Source organism: Quercus suber, unplaced genomic scaffold, assembly GCF_002906115.3.
Source record: "Quercus suber isolate HL8 unplaced genomic scaffold, Cork oak 2.0 scaffold_279, whole genome shotgun sequence".
Classification (NCBI taxonomy): domain Eukaryota; kingdom Viridiplantae; phylum Streptophyta; class Magnoliopsida; order Fagales; family Fagaceae; genus Quercus; species Quercus suber.
Window position 1 is genome coordinate 154,274 of NW_027069735.1, and position 20,829 is coordinate 175,102.

Genomic DNA, 20,829 nt, shown 5'->3' on the forward strand with positions numbered 1-20,829 from the left:
AGTCATCCCTTCATTTTTTTTACATCTTTCATTTGTCCTTTAGAATTAGGTGAACACATGGTGTATGGTTGAACATACAAGAGATATATAATGGGTATCGTTTTTGATAGGATCTAAGATCTCTCTAGTGTGGGTTGGCTCCTTAAGGCTAGAGAGATAGATAAGTAGGTCACTCAAAACTTGGTGGGCTATGATTCCAACTGAGGGCCTAAGTAGACCCCATAGTGGATTGAAAGCAAACCTTTAACATACTCAAAGCCTATTATAGGCGATGGCAAAGATTTTGAGTTGGTGGGATGAACTCCAAAAGTTTTTGGCCTAAATGGAGCCTTCCATCTTCCTACTCATCACCAACTAAGGTTAAGGGACAAAAGAACCAAGTGATGTGTGTGCAAACAAGTATTGAAATAGCTTTTATTAAGGTCAAGATATATGACACGTAGGAATTAAACTCATCATCCCCAGTGGAGTCGCTACTGTGTACACAACGGAAAATGTTGAGGCCACCACCTAGTTATATTGTCTAGGAACCATGAATATATCGTCCTTTCGAGAAAAGACCCCTGATCTTACTACCAAAGTACGGGTTAGGAGTTTAGGTACAGTTATGGAAAGGTGTTAGGCACCCAAAGCTACCCAACCCTAAGGCTGGCCTCCTTTCATTGTTTCTTATATCTTAACCTTATTAAAGGCACGTTCAATACTTGTATTCTAACTCACACACACACTAGCATACATCTAAGTATACAACATGGTATCATTCATCCCAAACCCTAACCATACTTCTAATCATGCTCATCAAGCAAACCTAACATATATCTATCATGGCAATCATCTCATCACAAACCGCATCATACATCTATCATGGCATCTCATCAACTTAGCATTCATCATGTCATCATATCGCATCCAAGGCTTGTAAGCATTCATACATCATGTTAAGGCAGCAACATAAACATCAAAGGATTAAATTGGGAACATGTAGATCACCAAACACATTCATGCTCATCATCAAAACATGTTATCAAACAAACATTGATAGGCCAAGAATGTATTGACTCCTTGTGATGAATTAATTGATTAATTAGTCATGTTTATTAATTAATCAAATTAACATGCAAAATGTGTGGTAGCACAAACAAATCACCAATTATCTAAAGTATGCAGCAGAAATTAAATTGACACGGTGACTTTTTCACGAATGAGAAAAACCTACACAGTAAAAACCTCACCGGGTGATTTTAAGGTCACCACTCCCAAAAATCCACTATTATCAAAACAAGCAGTTAAAAGTAAAGGAATTCTAGTACCTTATACCAACCTACAATTGAACCCTTACCCCAATACCCAATTAGACTTGTTCTGTAGTGACAATCTCTCATTTTCAATGCACGGCTCCTAGTATGTGACTAACTAATTGCGCGGATCATAGTACGCGACTTGATCACCAACTTGAGAAGGATGTTGGCTGCAAAGTTCTTTTATTCATCACACTATGAAGATCATGAAGTTGCTTGGTCACAAAACCCTATGGTGTACAAACACAACAGCTTCTTCAAGAGAAAGAAGAACTAGGGCAAACTAGGTTTACGACCCTTAAAATAATCCTTATATATGTTTAGGGTTGTGAGAAAAGAAATCCTAAACACATACTCACAGATTGGATGAAAAATAGCTCTGAAAAACTGAGTTTCATAAACATTGATAGATAGCCATCTATCGAGCTAGTTATCGAGCCACGGACTTTAGCAGCTTTTAAACTTCGATAGATGCTAGTTGTCGAGCTTTAAAATCCAGCACTTCATCACTTTATTCTTGGACAAACTTGCATGGCTTTAATACTTGAACTTGAAACCTTGTTCCTTGAAGTATTAAACATATCTTAGATCTATCCAATTATAAGTAAAGTGCGTTTTGTCAAAGGATTAGCGAATTACATAAAATGTTGACATATTTTCCTAACATGAATCACATATGTCCTAACAATTTTCCCCTTTGGTAATCCGTCACAAAACCACAACAAACAAATGAACATATGAGAGAAGTCATAAATACTCAACTTATACTCACTTGTTGAATACAATAAAATCTATCCTAACACAAACTCTTGAAAAACTTTGCTAGAAGAAATTTTATGGCAAGAAGACTTTGACAACCTGTATTTCTGAAGCACTTTAAACAAAACTCATCAAAGCATCTTAGTGTAAAACAAAAATAATAGATTGTATACATTATATAAGAAACATGTGTATAAAGATAGAAAAGAAACAACACGTGGAGAGATAGGTGAAATAACATACATCAAAATATATATATAAATCAAATATAAATACAATGTATGTCAAAATGGTCACAAGACCAGTATACAAGATATAATGTATCTGAAATAGAAAGAAAAGAAAAGATACAGGTATCCTCACTACATCCCTCAATATACATTCCCCCTATCTCCTAAGCTAACCCTCCCCCTATAAGTATGACTACTCTCATATCAAAACTACTTTCCCTTTTTGTCACGAGGGACAAAGAGCAAGTAAATCAAGTAGACATCTTATTATCACTAGGCGAGCCATCATCATCATCCTCAGCATCATCAGCACTGCCAGAGCCATCGTCACTCTCATCCTCAGAAGCTAGCAGAGATGGAGAGGAAGCCACTGTGAAACCACCCATCACAGCCTGTCGTTGCGCGATACGACCGACACGGGTATTCACCTGACTCAACTCATCGCTGAGAGTGTCAAGGCGAGCATCCATGCGCATAAGCTGTGCCATGATGGCCTCAAGTGTCATTCCACCCGCTTAAGAAGAAAGGGCGGAGGTGGATGGAGCGGTAAAAGCTAGAGGAGCTTCTGTCTCTGGTCAAGGCTGCCTCGAGCGAAGTTGTGCAAGACTCTGCTTAATGGTAGTAGTGTCAATGGCACACATATACGAGAAGTAGGGAGACTTAGGATAGGAGATAGAGAAATGGCGAAGGAGTCTCGTGATAGCAGAAGGAAAAATGAGCTTATCACAAGTCGCTATGTCCTTATAGACATCTATAAGGGAGAGTATAAAGTGTGAAGGAAAGTCGATAAAGATATCCTCAATGAGAGACAACAAAAATCGAGCATGAGGCTCTGTGATAGTATTGTAGTGAGACAATGGATGGAGAACGAATGTCATCACCATGTTTAGGAATCTCAAACCTTTAGCAAAGGTCGAGCAGGGGGTGTTTTGACGGCCACCCCAAGATGATGGTGTCTCACAAAATAGAGACACAAGTTCGTCTTTGGACACTGTCCTCAGACGCGCACAGCCAGGGTAGGCAGGATGGGCTACCCTAGGCACGTGTAGTACCTTGGAAACAATTTTCGGAGTAATTGCCATCTGTATACCTCGAATGCAAGTAGATTGAGTTATAGAGTAATCAAATCCGTGCATATTGGATTAGAACTCCTACATGATCACAGAAAGGCACGTGACTGGGACTCCACAAAGTGACTCCCAACCCCTATTATGGATGACAGTGGGTAGGTTAGTATCAGAGAAGTCTGACAAAACGACTTGGCATTCTGAATGAATGCCATGTAGTGAAAAGTTCTCCGAGAAGTCCTATTTGGCCTTCTCATCACGAAACTATACATGAGAGGGAGTGGGCTCAGATGGAGAAGAAGAAGATGATGCCCCAAAACGAAGAGGGTTCCAGAACAAAGTAGATTTACGTTGACGTGCCATGATGCAACTAACGTAAGAGGGAGAGAAAGAGAGAAAGAGAGGGAGACAATAAGAAAAGTACTAAGAAGTTTTAATATTAAATGATAAAAACAGGAAGGTACGTATGCATAAAAATGCATGAACATGTGACATGCAAATTTAAATGCATCATAGGCTCAGCCCAATCTAAACCTACCAACATACATCATATCAACAAATTTTAAATGCATCTAAAATGCATGAAACATTGTTATAATGCGAGTGTGATGCAATGCATGAGGTTTTAAACTAATTTAAGCAACACTCATCCCAAAAATTGTACAAAACCTTCATCAATTGTGAAAAACCCCAAAATTTTTCAAAAAAACCAAAACCTAGATCTAAATGCATTAAATGCATAAAGAATGAGAGATAAAGAGATCATACCAAGTGATTAGAGACAAGAACAAGCCAAAAATCATGTGGAGTGAAGGTTTAGAGAGAGAAAAGTCAGTTTGGGAGGTGAAAAGATTGAAATCTGTCCAGAGAGATCGAGGAGAGTAGATCTGAAATCATGAGGATCCTATTTATAGGAAAATCATAAACCTCGATTGATCGAGAGCTATCAAGAAGCTATCGAGGTTTAAAACACACCTTGTAGCTATCGAAGAGCTAACGAGGAGGTATCAAGGATCTAAGAGAAAAGAAGCTCGATGGATCGAGGTAGCTATCGAGAAGTTATTAAGGAGACAGAAAGTTTCTTGATTGATCAAACTCGCTATCAAGAGCTATCGAGATTGTGACAAAGAGAAGCTGAGGGGTCTCGATAGATAGCTTAGCTGTCGAGAGCTATCGAGATTGCTTAAAAACAATTTTTCAAGGAAGAGAAAAACATAAATATAAATGCAATCAAGCATGTTACTCAAACAAAGATCCAACCAACATTTAAGGCTCTCAAAATCATCTCTCAACAATAAAAATGATAAGCATTTAGATCCAAAACACACACACACACACTAAACAAGTTTAACCAATTTTATTTTTGAAAAACAAGTTAAGACAGTTTAGTGAGCATACATTATCACAAGTATTTCCTGTGATGGCCAAATCACATTGTACATGCACATGTATCAAACATAACAAAGAATATTGCGTGTTGTGTGTGAAGAACATTGCAAGATTGCATAAGTGTCTACATGTTATAACGATATGAGATATGACAAAATCACTTTAACTTACACACAATCATAATTTTTTGATGGGGACTATCACCTTCGAGGTACATCCTATAACTCCCACATCTCATAGAATACATGCTTTTAATCATATATAAAGCATTTTGATCTTTTTGCTTTTATTTTTCTTTGCATATTTTTCTTTTAAGCAAACCATGCATGGGCATATAAGAGAGAGAAAAGAAATACTTAATTATGTTAAGCATTTGACATTCCACTTTTGCTATGCCAAAACATACAAATGTCATTTCATAATTGGCAGGCAATAGTGGTGAGATGGTTATTTATGTCTTTCTCTTAGGATTTTCTAGTCCACTCCGTAAAAAAGAGTGATACAAGTGTTAAGTACACAAGATTACTTAATCTTACTCATCACAAACATGAGCTACAAAACTCACTTTCTTAGTTGTGCATAGAGATGCTCATTTAAGTTACAAAAGATACAAAGTTTATAAAACTTTGTTTTAATCGCCATCTAAGGTACACAAGTACCAATGTACACAATCACACACTGTTTTTGTATTTTTTATTTTTATATGAAAAACAAAATAAAAGAAAATTGAAAAGAAAACAACCAAAAACATGCTAAATAAATAAAGTAATGCATAAAACTAGACTGACTCAAAACTAGAAAGCAAAACACAGAAGTAATGCAAAACCAAAAACAAGAAGGAGAGAGAGAGAGAAAGAAAGTAACAAAATCACTTGGAGCCTTTTCCTTTCACACCTTGGAAGAACCTTTCCGTTCAAGTTCGAAAGGAACATGAGGGCTTTAAGAAGATCTCCAAGAGGAGAAAAGGAGGATGGAAACTGATTCTGGTTTCCCGATGCGATCATGCTATTGCTCTGTTGAGTGGCTAACCACTTATAGCAATTAGGTCGAGTATGTCCAGTTGTGCCATAGTAATGACAGAAATGCTGCTTTTTCTGCTTAGGCTTTTGAGAGTTTCCCTTCTTAGCCCTAGGGTTCTTAATCTCTTTCTTATCAAGCTTAGGGGTGCTCCTAAGATAGATTTACCCTTGTCTACGTTCTCACTAGCTAATTCATTTTTAACGTCATTATTCTCAGTTTCAACATTATTAGTAGGAGAAACAAAAGCAGTAGTACTAGTAGAAGCAATACTAGGAGAAAAGAAATCATATCCTAAATTGGTTCGATCAGAAGCTAATTTCTAAAGACTGAGCATCTCATCGAGCTTAGCACTTGAAGTCCTTTCCAACTGGGCTTTGACTTGGAACAGTTTTGCCTTAAGCTTCTTGGACTTCTCAGCCAAGAAATTATTCTCAAATCTTAGTGCTCCAATAGTCTAATTGGCTTTATCAAACTTTGTAGAGATTTCTTCTCGCTCAAGCTCCACATCACTAACCTTCTTGGTGGCTAACCTATACAACTTCTCATGCTTTTCTGAGACCTTGTATAACTTTGCATAGGTTGTGTAGATGTTATCTTGGTCATCCATCTTCTCAAACTTAGACTCCACCAGTTTCTCTTATTAATCCACAACTTCAACAATCCCTTCAGTAGGATTTACAGTGGTAGTAAAGGCATTTAAAATTCCATCATCCTCATTATCGGAGTCATCCTCAAGCTCGGCGTCGCTCAAGGTAGTAGCAAGTGCCTTGCTTTTTTTGATGGTCTTAAGATAGGTAAGGCACTCTTGTTTCATGTGACCGAAGCCTTAACACCCAAAACACTTTGGTACTAAGAGAATAGTGTACTGACCGCCATCCCTAGCATCCTTCTTCCCTTTGTCTTGGCTCTTAGACTAAGAAGAACTCAACTGTCTATGGTCTTTGTCTGGCATTCTTCATGAACTTGTTGAATTGCTTGGTGATGTAGGACTTCATCTTAGAATTTTCGTCGTCTGAAGACTCATCAGTGTCATTGCTCTTGGCTTTCAAAGCCATGCCCTTGCTCTTGCTTGATTTCCTTATCCTCGTCAAACCCAACTCATAGGTCTGTAGATTTCCAACCAGCCCAATTAAAGGAATTTTGTCGATGTCCTTTAATTCCTTAATGGCAATGATCTTGGCTTGGAATCTCTCAGGTAGAGATCTAAGCACCTATCTCACAATCTTGGGTTCAGGAATGGTTTCCCCAATATTAAAAGCTGAGTTCACTATGTCCTTGAGCTTGGCATAGAACTCATCAAATGGCTTATCCTCCTCCATCTTGATCTCTTCAAAGCTTGTAGTGAGCCTCTGAAGTTTTGAATCCTTGACAGCCTTGGTTCCTTCATAGGTTGTCTGGAGAATGGTCCATGCTTCCTTAGCAGTTTTAGTAGAAGATATTTTCTTGAATTCCACATTTGTGACTGCACTGAATAAAGCATTCAATGCCCTACTATTAAAGTTTGTCGCCTTGATCTTAGCATCATCCTAGTTAGCTGGCACTTCCGTAGGCTTAGTCTAGCCTATCTCCATAGCTTGCCACACTTTCTCATTTAAAGACTACAAGAATGCTCTCATGCATACTTTCCAGTATGCATAGTTAGTGCCATCAAATAAAAGAAGTATAATAGAGACTGTATCCATGACAAACAGGGGTCAATGGATCACATAGTAAAAATTAACCCTAATCAGAGTGTGCTTGCTTTGATACCACTTGATAGGCCAAGAATGCATTGACCCCTTGTGATGAATTAATTGACTAATTACTCAAGTTTATTAATTAATCAAATTAACATGTAAAATGCGTGGTAACATAAACAAATCACCAATTATCTAAAATATGCAGTGAAAATTAAATTGACATGGTGATTTATTTATGAATGGGGAAAACTTACACAGCAAAAACCCCACTGGGTGATTTTAAGGTCACAATTCTCGAGAATTCCCTATTATTAAAACAAGCAGTCACAAATAAAGAAATCCTAGTACCTTATACCAACTTACAATTGAACCTTTACTCCAATACCCAATTGGACTTATTCTGTAAAGACAATCTCTCATTTTCAATGCACGGCTCCCAGTTCATTCATATGTACATGCATGTTGTTTGTTTAATCCTTTCTTGATATATGTGTATAAAGTTGATGCCTCGTTTTTTATTCATGATATGACTTGCTTACTGTCATATTGATGTTCATTGCTTCACTGTCATGTTCGGGGTTGCTGCCTTGCCTTGAGATGTAGATAGGGTTTCACATGCTAAGGTTTCTCATATGTGTTTGGCTCTCTATTGCTTTATAGATAGATATGTGTTTTGAGGATGAATGATGTCATGCTGTATGTTAGATGCATGCTAGTGTGTGCGTGAGTTAGAATACAAGTGTTGAATTTGCTCTTTTATAAGGTTAAGACATAAGACATAACAATGGGAGGCCAATCTTAGGGTTGGGCGATTTTAGGTGCCTAACACCTTCCCAAGAATGTACCCAATCTCCAAACTCATACTTTGGTAGTGAGATCAAAGGTCCTTCCTCGAAAAGGGCGCTATATATATGATTTCTAGACCATTGAAAAACTAGATGGGGACTCCAAAAAGACCCCTTGTGTCCACAAAGACTCATCTGGTAGTGACGAGGATAATATTTTGACCAATGAGCAAGTGGCTTGATTTCTCCAACAACATTTCGATTGAAGAGGTAATGATATTATGCTCTCTGGGGTTATACACATAGCACATCACATTAGGAGCCGATGTTTAATGGAGACAACCAGTTTTTCATCCTAGTACCACACTAGTTTTGGTAGGGTTCGTCACTATTTACCCATACCAAGGAGGGAGGAGGCCTAGAGGTTAACGAGCTTGAGGATGAGCTCATGTTCGATGTAGACATAGACTTAGAGTCTAACGACGTGAATGGGCTAGGCCTTAGCGCTCCTAGGCACAATACTCGTAGACTGAGGTTTTCACCGTGTTAGGCTGGATAAGAGACATACATTGGAGAGATTGATGAGGGCATTGACGACACTCATCTACAACATGACTTCAAGACACATCCTTCAACTCAAGCTTGGAAGGCTCAGGCATGCTTCTTTTTCCCTTCCACATGTCAATTTAGGATGTGTATATATGTGTGTAGATACCGTATTTTGTCCGCCCACGATTTGCATGCCGAACCCAAAAAATTCTAAAAATATTATCTTTTCTCCATGGGGTCACGGAAACATCTAGATTGATGTGGCACAACCTGTTCGAGCATCGGAACACTCAAAGTGCCTTTTTTGGTCAAATTGACCAAAATGCCCTTAGTCAACCTTGGGTTGACCAAAAGTCGAACGATATCAAAGTCCACCCGAAACAACATTTTTCATGCTTTTACATCAAACTTGAGTCACTCAAAGATTTTTGGCAAATTTGACCAAGTTTAACTCGACGTTGACTCCCAAGGGCACCAGAAACCCTAATTTTGATCTGATCATCAGAACAGGTTAGAACCAACGTCATTGTGAAGATTACCAAATTCCTTTCCAATGACTATTCATGGGTCAAAATCAGAGTTAAAATGGTTGAGATATCTAGAAAACAAAGCAAAGCCCGTCAACATGCTTCTTAATGCCATAACTTTTGATCCAACCATCGTATTTCTAATTTCTTTATTTTTATGGAAACTAGACATCCAAACTTTCCAAGGACACTAAGATTAGGTCAATTCGAGTCGAGGAGGACCTTCAAATGTGCGTCCAAAACTGAACCAGGAAAAGCTAAAATAGCTGATGTCAACAGGGGTGGCCGGCGACCCTTGTATGGCCGCTGGTGGGGGCTGACGGCCACTCAAGGGCTGATGGAGGTTGAAGGGTCATAATTCCACTATAATTGCTTCCAAGCCCCTTATTTTGCCCAAAAAAAAAAAAAAGATTTTGGGCAGTTTTCTAGGCAAATTCTCTCTCTCTTCTCTTTAATTTCCCTCTCAAACATATCCAAACACCTTTGATTATTCTCTATTCTCTACAATCACAAGGTAGTGTTCTTACTTTTAATCTTTCTCTCCTTGGTTCTATACCTTGGACATGAGGCTTAGGGGTATGGATGTAGCTTTTTAGCTACAATCCACTCCCATTTCTTTTCCTAGCATGTTCTTGCTTTATCTTGCATGTTTTTAGCTTTATCTTGCTTTGTAGCATGTTCTATGGTTTTTTTAGCATTTTTCCTTGCTTTTTGCCATGATTTATCGCTTTAATGTTGTTGGCCTAGCCTTCTTGGGCTAGGATATATCTAAATTTAATGTTTGTGCTTAGATCCACATGCTTTTAGTCTCCTTGACATGTTTATGATTAGATCTACATGTTTACGCTTAGACCTACGTAGCTTTTTCTTTCTATGATATGTTTATGTTTAGATCTATGTCTCTTTAGGCCCTGTGTCCTGCCTATGCTTAGATCTATGTGTTTATGTGCTTTATGCCATACTTATGTGCTTAGATCTATATGTTGGTTGCTATGCCATGTGCTTCTATAGCCCTTTTGCTCCTTGATGTCTCTCTTTCTTGTGTTTTGGCCCTTATTGGTGGGGTGTAGATCTAGATCCCATTGTCTAGGCCTACATCCACACACCTAGGCCTATATTAAAGAATTTGGATCATTTCCCTATATGCATGTGTTATGTTCTTATTCAATTAGGATATTAAACTTTGCATGCAAAACATAAAGCTCTTTAGCTTGATTTTGACTATTACCTCAGTCAATTTATTCACAATCAAACAAAAAAGTGATTAGTAAACTCGAAACTCGAAGATCAAGGCCAAAAAGGGCCTCAATCAGAAAAATATTAACTTGAGAATGTTTTGTGAAAAACTCCTTCTTTGATTCACTATTTCTAGTGAATCTTGTGTTTTTCCTTAGGATTTTCTGTGTGTATTGAAAAGGTACCATGTATGATTTTTTATAGTAAAAAAAAGGGGGTTTGGAACGGCTTCCAAACGATGTGGGATTCGTTCCAAAACCAAACTTTAATGCAAAAAAACTTGTCTTTCATAGTGTGCGCGCCTAGATGAGGCTTTTGGGCCTAGACTCACTTGGGCTCACAACTTACTTGTAATGTGGGCTTTGGATTTCCTACTTTGGGTCGTTCTCGGTCCAGAGACTCAATGAAGTTTTCTCTCCCTTTCTCTCTCTTTCTCTCTTTCACTCTCTCGCTCCCTTACTTTCTGTATCACTCCTTTCCTACTTTCTATTTCTTTTAGAACCTCTTGACAACCAACAACCTCTTCTTCTCCAAATTCTCTTATTTATAGCACTCTGATTAGTGGGGTACTATGATTACTTTTGCAGTTAGTGGTTTCAAGGGTCTAATGTTGTTTTCTTTAGGCGGATGTTTGGTAGGAGTGGCTTTGGAACCAGTTCCCGTTGGAGGTGGATGCTCGGAGGCGATGTTTCTCAGAGTTTTACCGGGCATCTGAGATACGGTTTTCCTGTGCAGTCGTTCTTTGGTGGCAATGAGATTTGCCAATCGCAGAACTATGAGCCAGTTTTTCAACGACCGGATAATAGGTTTTAGGCTAACCGTAGGGTCACAGGGCACGTATTTGTGTCCCTTGTGGGCCTTCATCCCAGCTTCTGACAGGGGAGTTCGTAACCACGGGCCATCCTGTGCAGCTTGGGCCCAAGGCCTAGATGTTCTTGGGGACCTGGTGCCGTACATATAGTTTCTGGAACTCTAGCATGTGTAATGCATGCCAGTGTATGTGTATGCATGCATGAAGCATGTGCACGCAAATCTTGAGCATGCATGCACATACGCATGTATGCGTACGCATGCCCTTGGTTTCCATGTCCTTTATTTTCTTCATTCATAAAAGAGTTATATTTTTCCTAAAACACTTTCCTCAAGTCAATTTCAATCTGATTGAGCCCTAAACCAACCTTGGGCTTTAGAATTCCAACATCATTGGAGAATAGGGGCCCAAGTCATAAGGAATACAAAATGCACTGTCTATAAATGTCCCTATTCATCACCCTTCTAGGCCAAGTCTCTTGAATTCTACTTAAGTTTCTCTTAGTGAATGTTATGGTATGATAAGAACTATCACCACAAGCACCCTTGACGGTCGCCAAATTGTCATGCAATACAAAATGTAGAATAATAAGAGCAATGGCGAAGCCCAACCAAAGGTACACAGTTTTCCTTGAAACCAAAGCTAGTCATGGCCTCGATACGTCACCATTCTACCACCCATTGGATGTCCACAGAAGTAAGATACTTCAATAGTTCACTAAGCTTAACAAGATCCATCTCTTTATCTTAAATCTTGCAATCATGATAATGCTTTGGTTGATACCGATTAGATGAATAAGGGGAGGATGAGTCAATTTGAGCTTCTCATACAACCATATTTGAGGGAGAGAAAAAGAGAGCATGAGTGTGAATTGAAAAAGGAGAGATAAAAGAAAAAGACAAAAAGTGAGAAATATTCAAAGACGATATAAAGAGCCTTGATGGGTTGAAAACCTAAAGGTGATCCATGCAAAAATTAGAGGAATCCTTCTAGGTTGAGGAAACCTAGGCAAGAATTAGGGATCATACCTGAAGAAGAAGAGGACTTCCCACAAAGAGTGTTGCTTCCTCCCCATGAACAACATCCAAACGATTAAGGGTTTCGGCCAAGATAATGGCTAATGAGCTCCCACTCCCTAGATGTTTAACTACATAAAGAATTTCAGGATCCACATGAGGTGTTTCATGCACCAAGAAGAACCTTGCAAGAATGAAAAGGAAAAAAGCATTGAGATGATGGGAAAATTTCATTCTAGCCAATGGAACCTCTTTCTTAGAGAAATACTTGAAAACCATGAAGATATTCATCTTATTGGACTTACACCACGTCTTTGTCATAGATAGAGGAATCCTCAAAAGTTGATGAGTTTGGTCAGAAAGATCTTCCTCGAGTGTAGGAAGAATGATAACACTAAAGTCGTGCTCACCCATGATTGCACCAAATTCCTTAAGAGCGGGGCATAATTTCGCACCATTGAATTGGAAAACATGCTAAGTAGGAATCCAAAACTCAATAGTTGCATGCAGAAGAGGCTCATCTGCTTTGATTTATTGAAAGAAAGAAATACAAGAGAGACCAAGAGGGATGAGAGCAGCCTTGAAATTGAGATTAAGCTTGTTAATCCACATAGAGACGTCCAAATAAATGAATTCTGCCATTAGGAACCTTGTCGACTGGTTCCTAAGCTTAAAACATGTTTTATGAAGGTTTGGAAACCTCTCATGGCTGTTTTATAATGGAAAAAGTCAGCTAGAGTTTTTTGCTTGGCAGCATGCATATGGTCCTAGATGCATACACATTGTCAAAGCCCACGCTCGCATACACTTGTAGGCTCATGTTCACTAGAGTTTTAGATTCCCTTTCCTATTTGGAATGTTATTTCCACACCAAGGCTTCTTTCATGATTCCTATGGCTTAAGGGATTGCTCAAGACAGAATTCAAACTCAGAATGTCATTCAAAGCAAAGAAAAAAAGCAAGATAATATAAAATGCATACACATCCCATGAGTTGTAAATAAGTACATATCCTAAATTAAAAGCAGAAATGTAAAGATGTTCTTAAATACAACCCAATGTCTCAAATAAAATGTAAGTGCAGAAGATATGCTAAAAAGAATTAGGAAAAAGAAAAAGAAAAGAAACTGGCTATATGTCTATGTTTGTCTGTTTGTCTATGTGTCTACTACAGGGATCACCGCTGCTAATGCCTCTTCCTTGGCCGAGAACTCAAGGTCGCTTCCTGATCATCATCATTGACTTGGGCATACCCACCAAGCTCGTAGATCTACTTGGATACTCGGTCACCTCCAGCTTGAGGTTCCTAGCAAGCCAAACCAACTCCTCATGCTCCACTACAGTGGGCTAAATTTGAAAATGGACAATGTTAATACTTAAAAAACTAAATTAAAGAACACTTTTGACCGTTGAAAATTGAGATTGTTTCATTTTAAACTTTTATTTTTCATTCCATTTCATATATGGCAATTCCAATAGCGACGTCTTGGATTCAAATCCTTAATTCTCTATTGTAACTATTGAATTTTTTTTATTAAAAAAATTGAAACATGAAAAATATAAATATAAAATTTGAACATAAAAAAAATCAAATGAAGTTAGGGGTATGTTTGGTAGACTATAATAGGCATTGTAATGTAATAGTTATTCCTATGGTTTAACTATTTTTTAGTTTGGTTACATTTTTATTACATAGAATAGTCATTCCTGATAAATAGTTATTCTTCAAAATGAGGAATTACTATTACTCTCTAAAAAATGTGTAATAGTTATGCCTTTGTAGGTGCAATAATTTTTAAAATTAATATATTTCCAAATAAATAAACTTTTCATATACACGTAACAATTATAAAAATAAAAAGTATAAAAAATAACTCATCTCTTTTGAATTTAAAAAGTATTATTTTTAAGAAAACATAATTATATTAGTAAGATATTTCTAAAAATAAATCTTTAAGTTTTATTACTTAATGTTACAACTCAAAACCAAACTTATGAGTTATGCATAGGTTTATTTATTTCTATTATAACATATTTTATTCCCAATAGTAAAGATTGAAACTTTACTGAGGAGAGTATGTTGTGTGTAGTATAACTTACCCCACTCTCCCTCCCTTAAAAGTTATCATAGTTTTTTTGTAGAATTGTAATATGCCTTTGTGTTAGAACTCTTTTCCAACTCCAATGTGTGTGTTACCCCTGGTATGAAGTAATCAAGAAAATCCCAAACCCTGGGACAGCGAGTGCGGTGCACTCCCGGAGGAGTTAGTTTAGGACAATCCCAAATAAAATCTTTTTATCGTCCGACAGACAGAGACTCTCAGTTAAACTTGCTGCCTTCGAGTTTACTTGCTTGACTTTACTTTACTATTCCAACTAATATTACTACTCTGTGTCTTCTTATTTTTGCTGAATACTACTCTATGTCTTGATTGAACCAAGCACCCACCTTATTCATCCCAAAAAAAAACAATCATGCATAGTTCACATCCGTACATCATGTAATCAAAGTTCTCCAATTTCTTTCTCTCCCAAGTCCCTATTTTGCCAACAGCTTCCAAATCCAAATCGATATCCAAATCACTAAAGCTATAGGGCTTTCAAGGTAAGCACTTTTCTTCAATTTGTTAAGACCACTTTTTTTTTTTTTCATTTTTTCATTTTTTTTCTTTTGGTTCCCGAACTATATAGTCTTCTTCTACAATTGTAGTTGTTAAAAAATGGGAGTCAATATTGAATTTCAATTGGGTAGTGTATGCTGATAAATTGAATAATAGTAGTAAATAATGAAATGATGTGTCCAAATCCTAATCCTAATCCTCCGAGAAGAAAGAAATGGAGTGAGCCAGAAGAGAAAACCCTAATGGTAAAGTATGGAGAGATGGTGTGCGATGGGAGCCTGGGCAAGATGAAAACCCGTGAGAAGAAATTCAGACCCATTGCTTGTTATGTCAATTCGGTCCACCATGCCCGCGACCCTATTGCCTTCCCTTGGTTTTGGACTTGGAAGGATGTGTCCACCAAGGTCCAGAACATGAGGCACCAGTACTTGCTTGTTAAGCAAAAGATCAAGAAGCCCGACTCTGACGATGATTTTGATTGGCTTGAGGGCCTTACCCATTGGTCCAATTTTTTGAGGTATAAGGAGGTTTTTGGGGATGTTCCCATTGCCAATGCCAATGGTAATGGTACTACTAGTACTAGTAATGATTTGGTGACTGAGCCTGAGCTTGAGCCTGAGCCCGAGCCCGAGCCCGAGCCCGAGACTGGTTTCATTGGGAGGCGGATGAATATGATGGAGTTTGGCCAAATGGGTAATGAGGGGAATGGGGATTTTGCAGTGGCTGTGGCTGTGGCTGGGATTAATGATGTTGATGAGAATGGGGTGATGGGTTTGGGCTTTGACTATGATGGGGAGGAAGCCGAGGAGAATTACAATGGAAATGATCAGATGAGGAAGGGGAGGGATGATGGTTTTGTGTATGAAGAAGTGGAAATGAATGGGTCTAATTCTAAGAGGAAGAAGAAAACAAACAAGAAGAAAAAGCAGCAGCAGAAGAAGAAGAAGAGGAAAGTGTTGATGGGGTTGGAGAATAACGCTTGGGGATTTCTTGGGAACCAATTGGGGAAGTTGAGGGAATTGGAGGCTCACTTTGAGCAGCGTGAGGTGGAGAGACAGTGTGAGAGACAGAGGAGGGAGAGTGCTCGTGTGGAGATCGAAAAAGAATGGGAACAGAAATGGGAAGAGAGGGAGACAGAGAAGGAAGAGCATGAGAAGGCTAGAGAGAAGTTGAGAAAGCAGATAGTTCGAGACTGGGAAGTTATGGGGAATGATATTGAGGAGAGGGAAAGAAGAAGAAGAGAAGAAGAGTTATTTCACGTGAGGGAACAGCAAGAGAGGATAAATAGGAGAAGATCAGAGTGGAAGACGAGGATTGATGAGATGCTGAGTCAGCATCGGGCGGAAATGGATCAGATTCAGACCCGAATTCTCCATGAGCAACAAAACCTTACTAGCCAGGTTCTTGGGATTGTCTCTCAATGGACTACTCATCCAACTGGGCTTTCTGATCATACCAGTGCTAGCAACCACTATCTTTCACAAATGATGCAGAATTTGCACCATGTGAATGGAATGGTTCATGGAGATGCTAGGGTTGAGGGAGACAATCAGGATGACCAATTCATTGTTGACGGGTAAGTTGTTTGAAAGAATATTTTCTGCTTGCGTTGCTGAAGTGAGAGTTTAAGAATGATAATGGAAATGGAAAAAAGTGTAAAGGTCAGAGCATTTTTGAATACATTCTAATGTGTACTTTCTTCAAATAGGTATTGTTATATACTGATCTGTGTACTATGGACTCTAGTCAATAAGGTATAAATTTATCTGTTTAAATTTTTTTATGCAGTCATCTCTTCTATAAATAAAGAAATCCTTTTGAAATATTCTCTGGCTAAAAAAGGATACAGGTATGATGAATGTTAAATAAACTATGTTTTTAACTGATTTTCAGTTTTTCTTTTACAGTCAATGAGTCAAAGCTATAACTCTTTTTTCAACTAAGCCTCGAAGCTTCAACTCTCAACTCAACTAAACTTTAATCTCAATTAAATTAAATAAGGCTCATAATTGACCTAATCATTTATTTATATTTTTTCTCTTTTGCTGGGTGTATTTGACCTGAGAAGATGAAAAAATACTGAAAAGAAGGGCTGAGCTATGACCATTATTCCAGTTTGTCTATATACAAGTAAAGCTATCCTAAGATGTGTTGCGGGGTTACTTCAACAGAGATCACTGTCAACTTAATATGTAGATACACTGTGGGACTGAATTAGCGGAAATTGAAGGGTAGTGGCGTATTTACTGTCATCTCTTGTTGTTATGAGGCTGTTCTCCATAGTGCATTGACTAACTCTTTCCTCTTGAGGAGTATTTGGGGTACTAAGGCCACTAAGGGGGTTTCATTCTTTGTTTGGACAGCAGCCTGGGGAAAGATTCTAATTTTTTATTTATCAAGTGTGGATTTACCCTAGTTGGATGGTGTTGTACATGTCGATTTAGAGGGGAGACAATAGACCATTTGTTGATCGATTGTGATGTTGCTTGTGGCTTATGGATCTTGGTTTTTAGAATGTTTGGAATTCTGATACAGGATCATCAAAGTAGTTGTTTCCATTAGCAGCCTTGAAACAAGGCAGCAACGGGCAGCCAATCCTTGCTTTAGCAGTCGGTGCAAGTTACATCAGTTCAGTAGCTGAGTTCAGCCGTGCAGTAGCCTATCTTATTGTGATCTAACACTTCCAGCAGCGAACCAGGTTTAAGATTTGATGGTTAACTAAGTTCCTAAGGCAATTCCAAGTCAGTTGTAATTGAAGGGAGCATGGTAGGCTGGAGTTCTCTGCTGTGACAGTTAGTTGGAGAAGTCTAAGCAGTTAGACTTGGAACCAAACAGCTAGCAGTTATTGTATCAGCAGTCAGTTAGATCCACTTGTACTTAGTTAATAAATGTGTTAGCTGATTGGATAAGCTTTAACCAATCAGATTTAGTCTTGATTAGAACCAATCCAATGGCTTTTAGCATAGTGTAGATTGTATAAATAGCATATCAGGTTCTCATTTGTAATCTATTTTTGAGTTAGTGAATGAGATACGCTCTGAGAGCTTTCTTGGAACTGTGTGTTCTTGCAGAAGTGCTAATCCACCTATAGGATAATCTAATCAACTCAAATCCCAAGCCTTCTCATCAAACCTAAACAGGAGCTCATCTCATTTCCCTGCACAAATCTATTGGGTGCTACCAAGGAGGGTGATTGACCTTTTATTTGGGTGATGGAATTGGTTTGGGAATCAGAGATTTGGAATTTTGCACCATTATGTATTGTGGAGGGAGAGAAATAATCTTCTTTTTTGATCAGAGGGAGAGAAATAATTTTACTTTTAAGGATACAGACAAATCAAGGAATCAGTTAGAAGCTTTCATAGATTTAATCCATTTTTGTGCATAAGTTTTGTAATTCTTTGAGTTTACTAAGTGCTCATCATCATGAGCTTGCCTAACCTATTTTATTAATAAATCTCTTTATTTAAAAAAAAAAAACTATGGTATATGTTTTGCATCGTGTGTGTGTGTGTGTGTGTGTGATATTGGATGACGCGACATCTTATTTGATGAATAAAAGGTATGGACTAACCTCGTGAATTTCAAATTTCTCTACCAGGTTGTCTTTGTTTTTTCTTTCGTGATTAGGCCTCAAGCCTTGGTACATCCATTAAGAGTTCCTCTCTATCTTTTTTTTTTTTTTTTCTTTTTTCCTTTTTTCAATTGATTAAAATTTGAAGGTCTGAGCCCATGATGTGTGGTCCATAATGTTTGCAAAGTGTTAGCAGGCAAATAGAAAAACCAGTTATTACAGTGTGGACCTAGAGGAGTGATAAAAGTAGCTGTGGCAGAATTTCATCGTTTGTTAGCATTCAACATCATTAATTCCAACAGGAAAACCTAAATGGAATGAGAAACACACACACTTGTGTGCACATATAAAAGGAGTTTAATATATTTTAAAAATGTGTTTGGATACTGCTTATTTGCTAAAAACTGAAAACTGAAAACTTATTACTGAAAACATTATAGCAAAATAATTTTTAAATATGTGAATAGTACTATGGGACCCAAATTTATATTGAAATCTGTGTTTGGATGACTTATGTGGGTTCGTGAACAGTATCCTAATATTCACATTTTTTAGCAAAATGCACAAATGCAAACATGGAACACTTCCCAAACACACACTAAGGCTTTGGAAGCACATATTTGAACAAGGAATAATTTCTGATTTTATATTTAAATATACTACAATATGTAAATGCCTTTTGCAAATCTTTCTCGATTTGAGTGAAACAGTTTTATGTAGTTGTGATTGTGGATTTCGGCCCCTTCTTCAGCATGTGCATTTGCGTGTAAATTTGTATTAGTTGATCCTTAGGGCATTCCTATCCAAAAATGTCATCCTATACTATTTTACCTTCCCAAAACGTTACTTTATCAATTATACAATACCATTTTACAATATACCTAGCATCCCAACTTTTATTTTTATCTATAATATATTAAAATAATATAAATTACATAATAAAATAATATAAAAAAATCTCTCTCTCTCTCTCTCTCTCTCTCTTCATTTTCACGGATGCATTTTGAATGTGGTTTGTTAGGTCAGCTACTTCAATCACCCGATTAAATTTGAATTCTAGCCTATGTTTGTGAACATATTTCTTGCTTCCATACACCTGTTAAGCTATTCTCTTTTCTTCTTTGTTTTGTTCTTTCAGTTTGTATTTATTTTGTTGTCCTGGGGAGTCGGACACAGCTGCAATTAAAAACATCGATTTTTAACTCATTCTGATCTTGAAGTTCGAGTATTGTAGCAGATCAAGACAAATTTTACATTTTGTAAGCTACACATATAATGAAGACATATAAGTCAGCTTGACGAGATTCCACACACTAATACTGATGTTTATTAACTTCTGGTACCAAGTATAGCAGTAACTGTAGAAGAATCACTCATGGCGAGCAACCTTGTTCAACAAAGGCGAAAGACAGATTTATGCTGGTTACATTTCCATGTTCAAATATGGGGGCATAGAAGTAGATGTAGAAGCACTTTCAGTCTATTTAAAAAAGAAAATAGAATAAAAAAGGAAGCACGTTCAATCTTTACTAGCTACATATTCAACAAAGACAGAAACGGATGTGCACACATTATATTATTACAAGGAGGAATCCCTTAGAGGTGGTCTCAAAATTAGTTACTCTACTTTTGGTTCTCAATGAAAATAAATTGAATTGTTGTTTTGTTTGTTTCGATATAAAATATTTTCAAATGTAAATATTTTCAAGTAAAAATTTTCGAGTGTTTGGTGTGATCTCAACACTTGAAAATGCACCACAAACCCAGCCACCACCAACCAGCACAGTCACCACTAAGTTGGCACAAATCCGACCATCCACCAATCACCCACACTCAAACTTCTCAGCAAATTCTAAGAAAAAACACGACTATTAATCAATTAAAGCTCAAATTAGTTAATAAAAAAATAAAACAAAAACAAAACCTAAACCTAGATCATCAAATTAGTTTTGTTGAAAATGACATACAAAGAATAGCTATACCATGGAAATTTAAGCCCACAACATTTTCATTCCAACCATAGAGTATGAAAACCAAAGGAAAAGGGGTAGTAGAAAAAGACTAGAAAATCACTCTTGAAGCATGTACATGCAAGTTAGATTTGTGAACTTATATGAAAAGTAGATGAGCTATCTTACAGTACATTTTAATGAAAAAGCTCGAAAGTGATAAAAATGAAAGCTTTAACATTAAAAAGTCAAGATAAAAAGAAAGCATTGTAAGGAAAGTAAAGAAAGCAAAGAATGTACGTGAAAAACCCTTAGGAAGG

General features: G+C 37.5%; 1 protein-coding gene across 3 annotated transcripts; it reads left to right on the forward strand.

Annotated features, from left to right (window-relative positions):
- The first annotated feature begins 14,679 nt into the window (after positions 1-14,679).
- Positions 14,680-18,041, forward strand: LOC112028438 (uncharacterized). Of its 3 annotated transcripts, none has more exons than XM_065781807.1 (3): positions 14,680-16,562; positions 16,695-16,740; positions 17,055-18,041. In XM_065781807.1, the coding sequence occupies exons 1-3, from the start codon at positions 15,157-15,159 to the stop codon at positions 17,067-17,069; spliced, it is 1,467 nt and encodes a 488-aa protein (XP_065637879.1). In that variant the 5' UTR covers positions 14,680-15,156; the 3' UTR covers positions 17,070-18,041. The 3 variants fall into 3 exon arrangements, with proteins under 3 accessions (XP_065637879.1, XP_023916896.1, XP_023916897.1); XM_024061128.2 differs by lacking the exon at positions 16,695-16,740 and adding an exon at positions 16,775-16,835 and having other exon boundaries at positions 14,681-16,562; XM_024061129.2 differs by lacking the exon at positions 16,695-16,740 and having other exon boundaries at positions 14,681-16,562.
- Positions 18,042-20,829: the final 2,788 nt, after the last annotated feature.